Source organism: Antechinus flavipes, chromosome 5 (assembly GCF_016432865.1).
Source record: "Antechinus flavipes isolate AdamAnt ecotype Samford, QLD, Australia chromosome 5, AdamAnt_v2, whole genome shotgun sequence".
NCBI classification, from domain to species: Eukaryota; Metazoa; Chordata; class Mammalia; order Dasyuromorphia; family Dasyuridae; genus Antechinus; species Antechinus flavipes.
Window position 1 is genome coordinate 295,236,181 of NC_067402.1, and position 17,814 is coordinate 295,253,994.

The 17,814-nt window shown below is 45.0% G+C and overlaps 1 protein-coding gene across 1 annotated transcript in view; it reads right to left on the minus strand.

Annotated features, from left to right (window-relative positions):
* The window catches only part of PPARA (peroxisome proliferator activated receptor alpha), a 57,744-nt gene that overhangs the window by 11,174 nt on the left and 28,756 nt on the right, over nt 1-17,814 (minus strand). Inside the window, exons 3-5 of the mRNA XM_051962852.1 lie at nt 15,647-15,807; nt 14,534-14,672; nt 13,354-13,556 (exon numbers count right to left, since the gene is read on the minus strand). Of these exons, the coding sequence (XP_051818812.1) occupies nt 13,354-13,556; nt 14,534-14,672; nt 15,647-15,807 (503 nt within the window). The remainder of the gene's footprint in view (nt 1-13,353; nt 13,557-14,533; nt 14,673-15,646; nt 15,808-17,814) is intronic.

A 17,814-nucleotide genomic window follows, 5' to 3' on the forward strand; every position in this document is an offset into this window, starting at 1 on the left:
TGCCTGCTGTGGAGGAAGTAGCACTGGCCTGTATCCTAGAGAGGTATGGTACTTGAGGATCTCCTTCCCCTAGATCGGGGAGAGAAAAAGCAAAACACCGAAAAGACAATTCAGTAGACTCTGGCTTTCAGGTTTCTAGGCCCAGCTCTCTGATTTGTAGGGTCTCAGTGAGTTTTTTAATCTCTCAGCCTCAGTTTTCTCATCAGTGAAATGAGGACAGAACTTAGGCCATACACCCAGAGGATTGTAGATAAATAATGAGACAATGCATGTAAACTACTTAGTGAAGACTTATGTGTGCTTGAAATATAGCACAGGGGAGAGAAGGAACATGGTGCGGTAGGTGAAAGACTGATCTTGGAGTTGGGAAGGCCTGGGTTCAAGTCTTGCCTCTGTGACCATGGACAGGCTAGTTAATTCCTCATTGCCCACCTGGCTGTCCTAATCTGGGACTTCTAACATCTCCCCCGCATCTCAGAAAGCTCATTATTGGAAAATCCTCATCAATGAAAAGATCTCTCACACAACATGCACAGAACCTAAGGGGCCTTTGCTCAAGGCTTTTTTCAGTAGCATCTGCTTAGAGTCCAAACTTTTCTTCACAGAGAATAAAAACCCAAAGTATCCCCCCCCCATGCCAGGAAGATGCTTTGGATAAAGTTTTTGCATTATTCAAATACTAAAATAGCTGCCAGCATCTATATATTACTTTTTAAAGTGATTAATAAATATCTCATTTGATCCTCACAACAGCTCTAAAGGTAGGTTCTGCTATTCCCATTTTACATTTGAGAAAACAGAGGCAGATGTAAAGTGACTTAGCAGGGACACACAATTGGAATCTGAGGCAAGATTTGAATTCAGGTCTTCCTGACTCCATCACCATGCTCTGTAATTGCCTTCACAATCCTCCAGGCCAGCCTGTTTGGTGGGACTCTAATCCAACTGTTCCCCATTAGCCACAGGGATTCCCTCAACATGCTGGGGGCCTTCCGGGCACATCCCCAAATTATAACAGGGTCAGCAGAGCCTTCAGGTTGCCTTTTTGTCCCTCCTTTTTCACTGGAAATATTTCCCTCCTGGCGACCTCTCACCCAAGTTCTAAGTCTGCTATTTGGTAATGGCCTAACCACACTCACCATTTGCCCTCTGGTGCCATCTTCATTTTTTATTCTTCAGAGTTAGCCCTATCTCACCAGAAGGGTTACACCTGTAGGGTATTTGTACTTAAAAGTGGGCCTTTGTTTTGAGGTGAAGTTTAGGGTCAACTTTGCAATTTCCTGAAGGTAAATTCAGTTTGCTCTTTTTCCTTCAGAGACTCCAAAGCTGCCCTTGACCATTTGTACTGTCTTCCACAAATGTGTATACATAGGCAAAAGTCCTGTAGACTACCCATCTATCATGGGGACTCTTAACCTGGGTTCTTGGTCCTTTTTAAAAAATGTTTTTGAAGGACAGAATCAAGATACCAAGAACCAAGTAAAGGCAGGGACTCTCCTGGATCCTTTCAAATTCTGCTCCAAACAACTTTAAAATAATGCCTCAAAATGAATTCTAGAGCAATAGAACCAACAAAAGAACAAGGTGAAACAATTTTCCAGCCCGAGATAAGTTAGAAGATTGGCAAGGCAAGTCTGTCTCACCAACCTGAGAGTGGAGCATACACCAGCACAGGTCAAGCCCCAACAAGCCAACAGCAAGCCTTGGGGGTGAATCAGGAGCAGGGACGTTAAGGCTTTCTGCTCACAGACAGGAAGGAAGTTGGAACTAGTTAGAAAAAGATTATAGGGAAAATCAAATAAAGAGAGGTAGAGGAGAAACTAGGGAAAAAATTATTATAGTGCAAGAGAATAATGAAAGTGAACAGCTTGGCAAAGAAGACATGCACACACTCATACATATATACGTATATCAAAGAAAATAACATCTTAAAAAAATTAGAATAGGCCAAATGGAAAAAGAGGTTGAAAAAAATCGAAAAAGTAGTATCTTAAAAATTAGAAGTAGAGAAGTGAAAGCTAAAGACTCCAGGGGACATCAAGAAACAATAAAACAAAACTAAAACAATGAAAAAAGAAGAAAATGTGAAATATTTATTTGGAGAAACAACTGACCTGGAAAACAGATCTAGGTGAGACAAGTTAAGAAGTATTGAGTTACCTGAAAGTCATGATTAAAAAAAAAAAATTATCAAGGAAAACTGCCTTGATATCCTTGAACCCGAAGGTAAAATAGAAATTACAAGAATTCACTCATCACCTCCTGAAAAAGATCACAAAATAAAAACTCCCCAAGACATTATATCCAAATTCCAGAGTTGCCAGGTCAAGGAGAAAATATTGCAAGTAGTGAGAAAGAAACAATTTAAATATCATGGAGCCACAGACAGGATTACTCAAGATTTAGCCACTGTCTACATTAAAGGACCAGAAGGCTTGGAAGATGTTATTCCAGAGAGCAAAGGAGTTAGGATTACAAACAAGAATCAACTACCCAGCAAAACTAAGTATAATCCTTTAGGGTGAAAAATGGACATTCAATTAAAATAGAGGATTTTCAATCATTCCTGATGAAAAGATCAAAGCTGACTAAAAAAAAAATCTGACTTTCAAATATAAGGCTTAAGAGAACATAAAAAAGTAAACAGGAAAGAATCATAAGGGATTCAATATGGTTAAAATGTTTACATTCTTATATGGGAAGATGATAATTATTAATTGTAACTTTTAAGAACTTAATAATTATTAGGGCAGTTAGAAAGAATACATATAGACAGAAGGCACAAGTGTGACTTAACTATGCATGGGATGATAGCTAAAAATCTAAAACTAAGAGGTCAGAAAGAGAGAGGGGGAAAAAAGGAGAGGTAGAATGTGGTAAATTATTCCACATAAAAGCTGTATACAAGTTTTTATAGTGGATTGGGGGGTAATGCCTGAATCTGACTCATCAGAATTGGTTCAAAAGGGAATAACATATACACTCAGTTGTATTTTGAAAATCTATCTTACCCTAAAGGAAAATAGGAGGTAAAGAGGTTAAGAGAAAAATGGGGAACTGATAGAAAGGAGATGGGGGAAGCTCAGAAACAAAAGAATTTTGAGGAGGGAGGAAGGGAGGGACAGAGACACAGAGAGAGATAGCAAAGGGGAAAAACAGGATGGAGGAAAATATATAACAATCATAACTGAAAATTTTTGTAACTTTCTCTGATAAAACTCTTATTTCTCACATATATAGAAAACTAGATCAAATGTATAAAAATACAAGTCAGTCGCCATTTGATAAATAGTCAAAGGATATGAAGTCAGTTTTCAGACAAATAAAACAAAACTATATTCATATGAAAAAAAAGCCCTAAATCATTATTTGTCAGAAAAGTGCAAAAACAACTCTGAGGTACCACCTCACTCCCATCAGATTGCCTAATGTGAAAGAAGAGGAAAGTAACACATGTTGGAGGGGACATGGGAACAGTGGGAAACTAAAGTGCTGTAAACTGATCCAACCATTCTGGAGAGCAATTTGGAACGATGCCCAAACTGTGCCTGCCTCTTTGATCCTATAATAGCATTACTAGGCCCGTATGCTAAAGAGATTTTTCTTTAAAGTAAGGGGACATATATGCATGAAAATATTTACAACAGCTTTTTGTGGTGGCAAAGAATTGTAAACTGAAGAGATATCCATCAGTGGAGAATGGGCGAATAAGTTGTGGCAAATAATTGCGATCGAATGCTCTTGTGCTATGAGAAATGCTAAGCAGGATGCATTCAGAAAAATCTACAAAGACTTAAATGAACGGATGCAAAGTGAAATCAAAAGAACCAAGAGAACATTATACATAGTAATAACAATACTGTACTGCACTTGACTGAATAATAACTGTACTGTAATCAACTGTGAATATCTTAGCTATCTAATAATCTAATGACAATCCTAAAGGACTTATGATAAAAGTGCTATATACTTCCAGAAGAAGAACTAATGGAGTCTAAATGTAGATCAGAGTATCCTACTTTAAATTTTCTTTTTTTTTTTTTGGCCAGTTTTCTTTCACATGACTAATATAAAAGTTATTTTGCATGATTATACATGTATATCCCATATCAAACTGCTTGCCTTCTTAATGAAGGGAGAGAGGGAGGAAGGGAGAACATTTGGAACCCAAATTTAAAAAAAAATGAATGTTAAAAAGTTTTTAATATGAAAATGGATAAAATATTTAAATTTTTTAAATCTTGATAAGTGTACTGCAATAGAATTGATTTATAATTGATTTCCCATGTATATTTCCTATGTATTTTATGTTTTCCAAGCATTTTTCTGTGGAATCCATCTATAGGCTTATGAAGACTGGCTGCCCAAAGGCTATACCCAGATGCAGAACCCATCGTCTAACAGCATATCCTCATCTGGACACTAGACAATCTTTGCTACTGTGTTTTTCCTGTCCTGTGGAACTGGGGAATGCTTAAGTGGGTCTGAATCTCTTCTTGGAGGCCCTGAAGTTTCCCATGATTTCATGTGATCAACATAAAATCTCTCACAAAACAAAACAAAATCCTTTGCCCCTTCATAGGAAACCTTTTCAACTTATATATTCTCTCTTTTTATCTCTTCTCCACCACCACCACCCCGCTTCAGCTTATTCCTTCTGTTGAATCTTCTCTCTCCCAGTGGCTCATGTGAGTTTCCTAGTTTTACTGTAAGTAATTTATTCCCAGTACTTTGGAACTTTTCTCTCATTGGAGTCATGGAACAATCCTGTGAGGTATGTACACAGCTGCGATTCCCTGCTTTATAGATGAGGAAACTGAGACTCAGAGGGGTGATTTGCCAGTGATCGTCAGTGGGAGTATCTGCCCGACTTCAAATAATTACAAGGCCACCCTGTTCTTCCTCAAGAGCTCTTCACAGAAAATACCAGGCCACATCGTTAGTGGATGTGAGTGCTGAGCCAGCAACAGAGATCTCTGTGAAAATCTGACAACAGGGGAGAAGTAGTAGAGCTGGAGATGGGCAAATGCCCAATGTTCAAAGGAAGAATAGTGTTTAACGTGGGACATTCCAGGAAGGCAGGACTGGAGGACTCAGAGATCGATAGGTCTCTTCCCCAAGGGCCGCTTCATGGCACAGACCCCCTGGCCCCTGCCCTCTATATCCTTGGCTGGGGGGCACTTCCCCTGCATGTGGCCTTTCATAATCCTTGGCTGCTCCCAAGGCTCGTGCCAGTTGGGGTGTCCTCCTGGTGGACTTCCTTGATTTGATTCCCCTGACTGATGGTGTGCTCTCCAGCTGACATTTTCTTGGAAAACCCAGTGTGAATCTCTCTTTTGATCTCACAATCTACCTTCTAATCCAAAGAGCTTTAAGCTGAAAAGGAAAAGGATAGAGAAAAGTTCTTCCCCTAGACAGAACTATAGTGTAGAAGACCATAGCTGGCAGGGTACTCCATTCCTCTCCTTATGACCTGAGGGTATAACGCAGGCTGACCATCACCTGACTTTGTCCTTCTGCTTTGTAGACTCACCTGGGGCCATGGGCTCTACTGAGGACCCTTTTCCTGAATTTTGTCTTCTCTGAATTTCTGGCACAGATTCGTCACAAGCAGGACACACTGTACTAAACTTGCTGCTTTTTAAAAACAGGGTGACAAGTTCTGGCCTCAGAATCAGGAAGTCCTGCCTCTGACACCCTGGCTGCTCTGGACTATGTGAGCCACCCCCGAAGATGACAACCCGATTTGATGAAAGGAGCCTCCTCCTCTGGGAGTTCTCTGTAGCGCAGAATCAAGGTCTAAATAGATCATGAGACTATCAGAGATGTCCTTTACCTTGATTTTAGCAAAGCAGGGAACAAAAATCTCGTCACTTTTGTGAAGACGGAAAGAACTGTTATTAACACAAATAGGTAGATTGAGGACCGGTTGGTTGGCTGAACTCCAAAAAAGGAATTACTAAAAGTTCAGGGCCAGCTTTGGAGGAGGTCTCTTGAGGCGTGCCCATGGGTTCTCCCCTCGCCATTTGACAAACATTTGATGGATCCGAAGGCCATCTCTAGAGATTCCAGGGGATGATTTGTAATGACAAGGTAACCGAAGCCCCAGCAAGTCACAAAGGTGGCAGGAAGCAACAGAGACAGTTTTGGACCCAATTCCTCCAACTCCAGAGTCAGTGACCTGTACCACCTATCTATTTATCTATCTATATATATTGGTGACAATTTGGATGGAGACATATAGAGCCACAGGTGTGCTCCCTAAGAATCCAGAGCACTGACAGGCCAGCATGGGGTCAATTCCCTTTATCCCTAGTTCATCATCATCCCTAGTTATCATAGTATGGGAAAGTCTGCAGTCTGAGTTAAAAACAAACCCCTTGGCAAAGAGGCGAAAGGAGAGATTACAAAGATTGCTGGATATTGGTCATGTGATTGAGTTTGGAGTTTACTAGGGCAATCTCGAATGCCAGCACAAACTCAGACTGCCCAGAACAAAGTGGGCTGATAGTTCTGCCCCTTTCTGCTTCCTAGAGTCTCAGGGGCTAAGTAGCAGACAAACAGACTCGTCTGATAATCCCAGAGGATGAAAATGTCTGGGAGGGCTGCAGGCTGTCCCAGCGGACATACAGTGGCACACTGTAGCATCTAGGAAGCACTTGAAAGGGCTGCAGTTGTTCCAGGGATCCTGTGGGGTCCTGGGGCAAATTTGATTCTTCCCATTTTATACGACAGAAAACGGCAACGCAGAGAAAGTGATCCCCCAGAGAAAGAATGGCTGAGCTGGAATTGTGGCCAGCGAGGGATGGCCCTTCCGGTCAGTTCTGGCCTTGGGTGTGGTGGGCTGGGGAGGTAGTGCGCCGTCACTGTGATCGCCCGAGCACAGTCTGGACACCGTATGGCAAGGTGCTGCAGCCAGGACCAAGGAGGTCCCCTTCAAAATCAGGACTCTAGGTAGCCAAAGGTTTTCTTTGGGCCTTGGACATTAACGTGGTGCGTATTTAATGCGGCTGGGGGGCAGCTAGATGGCTCGGTAGACAGAGCACTGGCCCTGAATTCAGGAGAACCTGCGTTGACTCCAGCCTCAGACACAGCCCTAGAGGCAAGTCACCTGGGCGAGCCCAACAGCCTCACAGAAAAGGATCCCCCACAATCCTATGTGTGGTGCCTAGTCCTGACGCAGATTTTAAAGACCCCACGAGCACATCTAGGAGTGAAGCCCGTAACAGCATCCCTTGTCCATGTCCCACTACCTGGGAGCCCTGACCAGGCTGCTTGAGGACTTCTTCCAAGCTCTTAGGGAGGGAGGCTTTGATCAAGTGTGAGCTTGTGAGCCTGGCAGGGCTCGTGATCAAAGGCAGGCAGCCTGGAGACAGAGGCATTGGGATTTTAATCCCTTCTGAAACACCAGGTTCACTTTTTAAAAAGGCAAATCTGCAAGCGCCCCTGCATTAGCCCCAAGCCCTCGGCCCAGGCAGATGGGGGCTACTTGCTGCAGCAGCCACCTCCAAACCCAGAGCCCTTTTAAGAGGTTAAAGGGACGCTGGGATCACTGCGGACTTTTACTTAGGCTGCCACTCCTTCCCAGGCCTCAAACTCAACAGCCAAGCTTGGAAGGCGGATCTGCTGGGCAGAAGGCTAATCTCCCTGGGCCTGGAGGGGAGGGAGGGAAGGAGGAGAGGAGGGAAGAAGGGAGGAAAAGCCTCTCCCTGGGTAATTGGTGGGAAGGGCGTCCCTTCTTTCCTACCCTGGGCAAAGGTACCTAGGTGTGGTAGCAGACAGCCTCCCCTGCAAGGACAGGGGGATGCTTTCTGTAAGCAGCCTCTCGGGCTTTTCTGTTTTTGCTTTACTTTTAACCCCAATTCTTTGAAGGGTTTTTTTTTTTAATTTATTAAAGCTTTTTATTTTCAAAACATATACATGGATAATTTTTCAATACTGACCCTAGCAAAACCTTTTGTTGGAAATTATTCTCTCTCCCTTCCCCCTCCCCTAGATATCAACTAATCCAATGTATGTTCAACATGTGCAATTCTTCTATCCATATTTCTACAATTATCACGCTGCACAAGAAAAAAGCAGATAAAAAAGAAAAAATGAGGAAGAAAACAAAATGCAAGCAAACAAGAAGAGTAAAAATACTGTGTTGTGATCCACACTCAGTTCCCACAGTCTTCTCTCTATTAACCCCAATTCTTTTTTTTTTTTTTTTGGCTGAGGCAGTAGGGGTTAAATGACTTGCCCAGGGTCACACAGATAGGAAGTGTTAAGTGTCTGAGGTAAGATTTGAACTCAGGTCCCCCTGATTTCAGGGCTGGCGCTCTATCCACTGCACTATCTAGCTGTCCTTAACCTCAATTCTTGTGCAAAAAATGGGAGAGAGAACAGGAAAGAAACAGCCTTTAGAGATTGTCCCTGGGTTTTCCCAGTGCTTCCTTATCCAGACCATGGTCTTTGTATCTGACCAGCTGGGCAATTCTGGGCTGGTCATTTCACCCTCCAGCCTCAGCTTCCCTCTTGTGTGAAGTAAGGGTAACTAGTGAGCCTACATCCCCGATAAACAAAGGAGTAGTCGCAAAATACAAGGCACATTGAAGCACTAGATATTATCATTGGCTGAATTTCCATAACAATGGGTACTTAAGCCAAAAAGAAGAACAAATCTTGCCACTTTTGTTCCTAATAGGATCATTTTCCCACTGAAGTCTGCCTAGCAGGCTGGGCGTGCAGAGGGGCTGCTGCCCCCTCCCCCATCAGACTTTCCACTGGCCTTCCTGCCTCTGAGCTGGCATCTAGTTCCTCAAAATGCCCTTTTCCTCCGTTACCTCAAGGCCCGGATCTGATGCCTCCTTCTAGAGTTCTCCCCCTGCTTCTTCTCTTTCCCAACTGGAGGGCTGTGTTCTGGCACCCTCAGTATTTCTGTTCTACGACTGTTACATTCTGCCGTCAATCAACCAACACTTATCAGACATCTAGAATGTGCTGGACTCTGGGCTGAGGGCTACAGAGTTGACAACAAAAAGGCAACGGCCCCTGTCCACAGGGAGCTTATGTTCTGTGAGGCAAATGGCCCGCAAGCACATAGTATATAGACATAGATGCACCCACACATGAATATGATGTTAAGACAACATGATGCCGGGGTCTGGGGGCGAGGTCTCGGAATCAGCGTCCCAGTTCTCCCGCATCCCCTCCAACATCCATCATTATCTTTCCCTGTCTTCTTAGCCAATCTGAGGGGGGTGCAGCCGTATCTCAGAGTTGTCTTAATCTGCATTTCTCTGATCAACAGTGATTTGGAACACTCTTTCATGTGAGTAAAAAGAGGTTCAATTTCTTCGTCTGAGAATTGTCTGTTCATATCCTTGGACCATTTATCAAGTGGAGAATGGCTTCATTTCTTATAAAGAATCAATTCTCTATATATTTTGGAAATGAGGCCTTTATCAGAGCCTGACTGTAAAAATGTTTTCCCAGTTTATTGCTTGTCTTCTAATCTTGTCTGCATTGATTTTGTTTGTGTAAAAACTTTTTAACTTAAAATAATTTAAATTGTCCATTTTGTGATCAATGATGAGCTTGTTCTTCTTTGGCCACCAATGCCTTCCTTCTCCACAGATATGAGAGGTAGAACATCCTGTGTTTTTCGGATTTGCTTAGAATATCACTCTTTAGGTGTAAATCGTGGAACCCCCTTCGACCTTATCTTGGTACTGGGTGTGAGATGTGAGTCAATGCCTAGTTTCTGGAGGGCTGGGAATCCCGCGACAGGAGGTAACTGAGCCCCATTCTGGTGAGAGATGCAGAGGTTGGAAGTGGAAGAGGCAGAAGAAGTGGGTTCCAGGTGAGAGGAGGGGCAGCAGAGATGCTCTCCTGTTGGTCAAGGACGGAGGTTGATCTTTTTCCTTTCCTCTTTCTTCTCCGTGGTCCCCGGGGACTGAGCCTGGGAATATCTGTGCAGCGGAAGCGCACCATGTACCTCAGGCCGGGAGCCCCATTTTCTCAGGCTTCTCCCGTGGGGATGAGGGCTGCCCTCCCATCTCCTCTCTCTAGTACTCCCTGGCCTTGGGAGAAGAGAAGGGGTCAGTGTGGCCTCGTCGGTGATCCTCCGAGATCTCTGGGGACAGCCCGGCACCAGCCACGTGTGCGGCCCAGCAGCAGGGCCATTACTGAGCAGGACCTTTCTCAGGACAGAGCAGATATGGGAAAGGAGACACTTGCCTTCCTTCTTTGATGACCAAGAATGGGGGCTGGGCTCAGTGTGGGGGCACAGAGGGCCAGGCTCACTGCGGAAGCGTCACAGTGTCTATCGCGGGGTTCCCTGAGTGGGCCCTGTGGCCCCCTAAATGCAGGGCTTCCTCGCCTCCCCCTGGAGCTTGCCTCGCCACACTTGTCCGTCCTTGGTGAACACCTTGGGGGGTGGCTCGGACTTCCAGAGGCAGAGCTGTATGGAGCTTCAGTCTCACTCTCTCCTTCTGAGTCACCAAAGGCCATGACAAAGCAGAAGGAGGCGGATGCCGGGTGATGGCCCGGGGATGACCAAGGCCCCCCCAGTGTCTGACCAAGCTCCGAGAGCTCCGTGACGCTTCCACAGCCGCCAGAACAAACTGTCCTGGCCATTCCCTGGGGAAGGTTTTCCTGCGCCTAGAATGGACAGCCCCTAACTCCCCAATGAGTCTGCGGCCTGTTGGTTACCCTCAACCTGGTTCAGCCTGTCTGCCAAGGCCATTTACCGGGGCGTGGCTGCCGTGCGTGCTACAGCTTCTCGGAGACACAGGTGGACCCCAAAGGTGGAGGAGCAGCCCGGGAAAGGGCTGGGCAAGCCCTGGCAGCAGAAGTGCTCATGCTCCCTGAATATCCATGCAGGCGGGATCCCGCCCTCCGGGCAGGGTCTAAATATAAAACAGATTCTTCTCTGAGGCATTCTCTCCAACGTTCTCTCTCTCTTTCTGTGGCCCTCTCTGTCTTTCTGTTTCTCTCTCTTTCTCTTCCTGTGCCCCTTCAAATGAACATGACCTTGCCTCACCTCGGCTCACTGGCAAAATCAGTCTCCAGGAGGAGAGCTGCATAGCCCCACGGGGTTGTGTTCCGAGGGAGAGAGCCCCAGGTCCCTTTATCAGTGATCAGTTATCTTCTTGGTTGCAAAAAGCACATTCTTCTTCTCGAATCTTCATTTAAAAACAACCAAGTAAAATCCAAACCACCCGGGAAAGCCTTTCCTTTCCCCTCCCCATTAGGAGCATTTGCCACTTCCCCCACGAGCCTTTGAGCTGCTCAGCCCTGGTGTGATTTTCCTAACTTAATAAATAAATAGGCCTTGTTTCAACTTCAAAATGCTTCTGGGTAATTGGGGATATTCTGCCGAATGAAAGGCCCTGTAAAAGGAGGCTGGGTGTGCTCATGAAAGTAAGCAGCTTGTGAAATACTAAAAATCTCCTTTTATAACTCAGAATAAGAGCGGCTTCAAACTACTCATTAGCACAGAGGAAACTTGTTTGACCACGTTTGGAAGGAGGAAACGCCAGACTTTCATTCGCCGGTCTGAGGACCAGCCTGGCTACTGTGGGAAGGCACTGGGGGATTAGTCAAGCATGGGCAATTGGGGCCGGGGGGAGTGCGGGCCAAGCAAGCTGCTTGGGTGGATGCTGATGGTGATGGTCTGGGACGTGTCTGAGGGATAAAGGCGATGAGACATCCCTCCCAGAAGCCTGCCTGCTCTCACATTTACATACACACACACACACACACACACACACACACACACACACAGAGCCCTTCTGCCCTAGTGCTCCTCTAACCACTAAAAAGGGAAGGTGCAGATCACAGGGTGAGGGTAGGGAAGAGGGAGGGGAGTGCTAGGGCTGGGATCAAGGGTTTGAAGCAGAAAGGAATGAATCTCCAAGAAAAGCATTTTTAAAACAAAAAATCTTTCAAATTCCCAATGTTATGTTACGCTTTGTCCAAAACAAACTCTTTTCGGTTCCATCCCATAACCATCATAACTGATAATAGCCTTGGTAGATATGTCCGTTGCATCACACTATTTGCAAAGCCCTTTATATAAATCAATCCTGGAGAGCCACTTATTTAACGGAAGAGGAAACTGAGTCAGAGAAAATAAGTGACATGGCCAAGGTCAGAGTGTCTGATTTTGATGACTTTTAGTTCATCTCCTTCCAAGCTAGCGTGCTAAACAGAAGACAAGAACTGACGTCCAGCAACTTTTAGTCAGACGGTCATGAACTTGAAGCATTCATAAATGTCGTCCCACTCATTAAATATCACTGATTTGTCTACTGTGCTTTTCGGGATAACGATCTTCTGACGGCAAATACACAAGAGCTGCTCTTTTCCCAACCGAGAAGTGGTCACAGGAGAGGAACAAACATTACTCAAGAGAATTACAAACAATTAACAAAACCAAAACATTACACCACCCACCGACTAGTAACAAGAGAAAAGCAAATCAAAGCCATTCGAAGGTTTTCTTCCTCTCCAGGAAATTGGCAAAGATGGCAAAGGAGAGGAGTAAATCAGTGCTGGAAGGCTTGGGGAAGGATCGGCGAGCTGATGCGTTATTGATGGAGTTGTGAACTGACCCAATCATTCTGGAGAGCAACGTGGAGCTACAATAAGAAAGTGACCCATTGACCTAGAGAATGCACAACCGTTCATGTGCCATAAGGTCAAAGAAAGACCCCCCCCCCACAAACCCCCAAATACTGCAGCACATGGAGAAAAAACCAGAAACAAAGTAGATGCCCATCGATGGCGGAACGGCTGAACAAAACGTGGTCCATGAAAGTAATGGAATTTTGCTGAGCTATTAGATATGGACAGAGCTTAGAATTGGTAAGTTCTGACTTCAAATCTGGTCTTGGACATTTATTAGTTGTGTGAACCCGGGCCAGGGACTTAATTCTGATTTCCTCCAGTTCCTCATCTATACAATGGGGACACCCTGAAGAAGGAAATAGCAAACTACTCCAGTATTTGTGCCACTGGACAAACGCTCAGAGTTGAGTAGAGTCGGACTGAATGGCCGAGCAATAAGAAATGTAAGGGATACAGAGAAGCCTGGTAAGCCTTCTATGAACTGATGCAGAGTGAAGCAAGCTGAACCAACGTAAACAAGCATTACGACAGTTATCAATGGAAAGAACAAAAGAGCCGAGCTGTAAAAACATCACCATCATGTCAGAAGATTTGTATTCAAATCCTGATTCTCTGTCCTCTTCTCTTCTCCTGCTTCTCCAGGGCCTCAGTTTCCCATTTAGGAAAAGGGCGCTGAGTACTACACTGCCCCTCTTTCATTCACACCCCCCTTGAAAATGGGGAAAAAAAGGCACCTACTGGGTTGTTGCTGGCTTTCCCTGCCAGGATGATTCTGGCCTTGATCTTGTTCATGTTAAAGTTTTTCAGGTAGGCTTCATAAATGCGCTTGGCAAGAGACTTCAGATCTGCAATTTCCGAGTCTTCTACATCGTGCTCACACGTAAGAATCTCTGCTTTTAATTTTGCTTTTTCAGACCTCGGCATTCTCCCAAAACGGATGGCTGCGGGAAAAGATGGTGAAGAAATACGTACAGAAATTAAACTCGTGTCACGAGTAAGAACTTCAACTGAGAATGACTCGTGGTTGAATGTCCCCATTTATGATACAGAAGAGGCTATTGCTAAAAATGGACAAGTGAGATAAAAGCCACTTCCTGGTACCATTTGATTTTGCATTCTAATAACAAGGTCAAGGTGAACGTGAAAGCTAGAATTCACCGTGCAGGGAAAAGGGAATGAGCGCCAGGCCGGGGGACTGCCCAAGAGCAGGGTTTAGAGGAGCATCTGGAAAGAACTGGGGAATAATGCCCCAGTTTTGCCCAGCCTCTTCTAATCTGTTTTAGAATATGGAAAATGTGTGCAATGACTGCTGAATTGTCACCCTTATGAACCAATTCAGGCTCCCTGGGCCAATCCTGGTGAAACTCCACTGACAGGCTGCTCTTTCAGAGCCACAGCCCATGGAAGCATCTGGGTAGGATTCTAGCAGAGGCCATCTTCCAGACTTGGAAGGAAACTCAGTAATGACAGAGGCATGGGATCCTCTTCCTCAGGGACAAAACCATCCCTTTTCTTTCTCCAGTAAGAGCTCAACTCCCTCTATCCTCAATCCCACATACTCAGGACTCTTATAATGAAAAGTATGCTATAGCTATTAAGCAGTAGACTACTAAGAGAAGCCATCCAGCAGGAATCTCCAAAAAAAAAAAAATCCAAAACCCTGGGAGGGAGGGAAAGAAGGGAGGAAGGGGCAAGGGAGGGAATGTAGGGAAGAGAAGGAGGGAGAGGGGAAAGGGTAAAGTGGGAGGGAAGCAAGAGGAGAAGAAAGAAAAGGGGAGATGGAATGAGAGAAGAAGCGAGGGAAGGAGAGACAGAAGGAAGAGAAGTGAGGGAAGAAGATAAGGAGGGAAGGAAAGAGAGAGGGAGGGAAGGATAGGGAGGGAAGAAGGGAAGAGAGAGGAAGGGTGACCTTACCTACCATTGTGTGACATTCCAACTGAAAGGCACTTCTGGAAACGGCAATATTGACACTTATTACGATTCTTTTTTTGAATTTTACAGCTGCGGTCACACTTATCATAGGCCAACTTAAGGCGAATGGTCCTCCGGAAAAACCCCTGGGAGAGATTGTCACATGACTTAATAGCAACTAGGAATTATGTCCTGAAACCCGAGAGTTCTGTCGTTTTTGGGGGTTCCTGGCTCCCTTCAAAAACGGAGATTTCCTAATATTTACCTAACTCTGCAAAGAAGTAATTTGAAATATGCAGGAGTACCTTTCCACATCCATTCTTTATGGCCAAACTTGTTCATTATAATTCCAAAAAACCTCAATTTTGAAGTTCTTTCAATTGCAGTCAGTCACTGTGTATAATATTTTCATATTCTGCTTACTTTACATGAGTTCATATTAGTCCTCCCATGATGCTCTGGATTTAGCACGTTCATTGTTTTTTGGGTCATGCCTAATATAGATTATAATTTGTTTACTATTATCCAGTTCACATCTGCTATATTTACAAGAGAAAATCTTCAGTAAGGACTGTAGAAGGCCTTTGTATATGTACACATAAATATATATACACCCGAGAGAGGGTCTACTTGAAACAAGGTGTTCACTCAGTGGAATTGATGAGACGATTATTCTCTAGTTCCCATATACACTTAGTGCTTAGCATGGTGATGTCATGGTTCTCTAGTCCACACATACTCAGTAGGCCGTAATGATATAACTGCAATAGGGAATTTAAGGGCTAAGAAGGACTGGAAGAGAGACGTGCCATTTTTGACCATCCTCCTGGTGGCTCTCCTACTTCCAGAAAGCTGGCCCCAACATTCTATGGGGCGGGGGAAGAAGCAGCCATGGAGTGTGGGAGTAAGCCTAAGGTGTGGCTGCCCTTCGGTACCTGACCCTGCTGGGCCTTGGGAGACAGCTGCAGGTTCATTGCTGACTCTCTGCGGTCCAGAGACTCGTGGGTCATTGTGGTGTGGAGGTGAGCCTGGAGGACCAGGACTTGGCTGAGAAGGGTCTGGAAGGAGAGCCCCCACTGCTGTTGCCTTAATTTTAAGGGGAAAGTAAATTCTCACTTACCTTACAGCCTTCACAGGCATGCACCCCATAATGGTAGCCAGAGGCTTTGTCCCCACAAATCCGGCACTCGATGTTTAACGTGGCACTGGAGGAGTCGTCCACGCTGCCCGCCACTGGGGTGTAATTCACAGATGAAGGGCTGGACGCCGGTGAAAGGGTATCTAAGAGCAAAGGAGAGCGGCTGTGAGTGCCGGAAGCCGGGCTCTCCACTGGCCAGAGGCTGGCCCTGTAGGGACAACCTCAGCAGTCATGAAATGGAACAAGAAGGGACTGAGAAGTCCCCAGGAAGCCGACATCTTCTTGGACCGGGGCTGACTCTGTGTCAAGGGAATGCTGGCCTAGGGCTGGGGCCGGGGGGAACGGCCTCCCTCGGTACCTGGGCAGAAGGGCACTAGGCGGATCCCAACGAGAGAGGGAGCCAATCCACTAATATTTATCGGATTTACCATCCCAATAACAAGCAATATTTATCGAGTTTCCACCATGGGCCAGTCACTATGCTAAGTCTGGGGGATACAATTAGAAAAAAGAAAGACAATCTCTAGCCTTAAGAAGTTTGTCATCCAATAGGGGAGCCAGAGAGATCACCCACAGATCCAGTAAAGAAAGTTGGGGCTGGGGGCGGGTGTCAGGAGTCCCTCCTACCCCAGGTCAGGAATAGAAAAAGCTTGAGGGAAGGGGGAAGCTCTGATCCTGAGCTGGGTGGCCCAGAACACCATAAGGGAGCGTAGAAGGCTGATCCTGAGTCCCGTGAAGGCTTCAGAAGGCTACACCTTCCATCCCTCAAAGCCTCCGGTCAGGGATGTTCCCCAGAGTCTAAGTGTAAGTCTGTGTTCCTTAGCCAAGTACCCCATTCACAGTCCCTGCAGCCTAGGGTCCTCTGGGAGAAAACAAAAGCCCCTCTTATAGCCCTGCCTTCTCTTCCTGGGACAGGGACTCAATCGGCTCTCCCTTGGCCTACACTGTCCCTTGGGCCTCCCATTCCTGTCTCCCTACAGCCCCACCCGGGGGGCCTAAGGCTGCTGCGAGTCTCTCCCCTGCTTCCCCATCCCTCCAGGAGTTGCTTCTGTCCCCCAGTTCGCTAAACCGTACGAAAGGACTAATGGGACAAATCTGCCCTCTTTCCTGTGGGCTCTGGCTCTCCTTAGCTTCCAGGCCTCAGGCATCTTGTAACATGAAGTCATCCCTTCTCTTAATCAGTTTCTGTGGTAGCCCGTCTGATTAGAAAAACTCTTTTCTGACTTTTCCGACTGCCTCAGAAAGGAAACCTGGGAATATCATGCTCAGGAGAAAAACACAAAACCTGCTGTTTGCTCAGAATAATCCACCTTCATTCACCAGCCTTCCAAGGTTTAACCTTTTGCAAAAAAGTAAATATGCTTTAGACAAAGCCCTTCTCCATCGGCAACTTGCATCATTCTGGGAAAACAGTCTACAAAGGACTAGTTAGGAAATAGACATCAAATTATGGTGAGAAAAATAACTTTTTAAAGGCACTCTTCTCTTTGAAACTGGTCAATGACCAATAGCCAATGACCAGAGTAATCTAGTGCTTGATAAACCCAAAAATTCCAGTATCTGGGATAAGAACTCACAATCTGGGATTAGAACAACAATTGCCAAGGAAATTGGCAACTAGGATGGCAGAAACTAGGCACCGACCCACAACTAACATCGTATATCAAGATAAGATTGAAATGGGTTCATGATTTAGACATAAAAAAGCAATATTCTAAGCAAATTAAAAGAGCAAGGGATGATCTACTGTCAGATCCGTGGAAAAGGGAGGAATTTGTGGCCAGAAAGGAACTAGAGAACATTTTGAAATGCAAAATGGTTAATTTTAATTGCATTAAATTAAAAAGGTTTTGCACAAAGTCAGTTGCAACCAAGATTAGAAGGGAACATAAGCTGGGAAACAATTTTTACAGCCAGTGTTTCTGATAAAGGCCTCATTTCTTTAAAAAACATAGAGAACTGACTCAAATTTATAAGGATACAAGTCATTCCCCAACCTAATAAATGGTCAAAGGATATGAGAACAATTTTCTTTTTTTATTAAGTTAAATTTTTTTATTTTAATATATACTACTTTTTGAATCATGTTGAGAGAGAAAAATCAGAAGAGAAAGGAAAAACCACGAGAGAGAAAAAAAGAAAAAAATAGC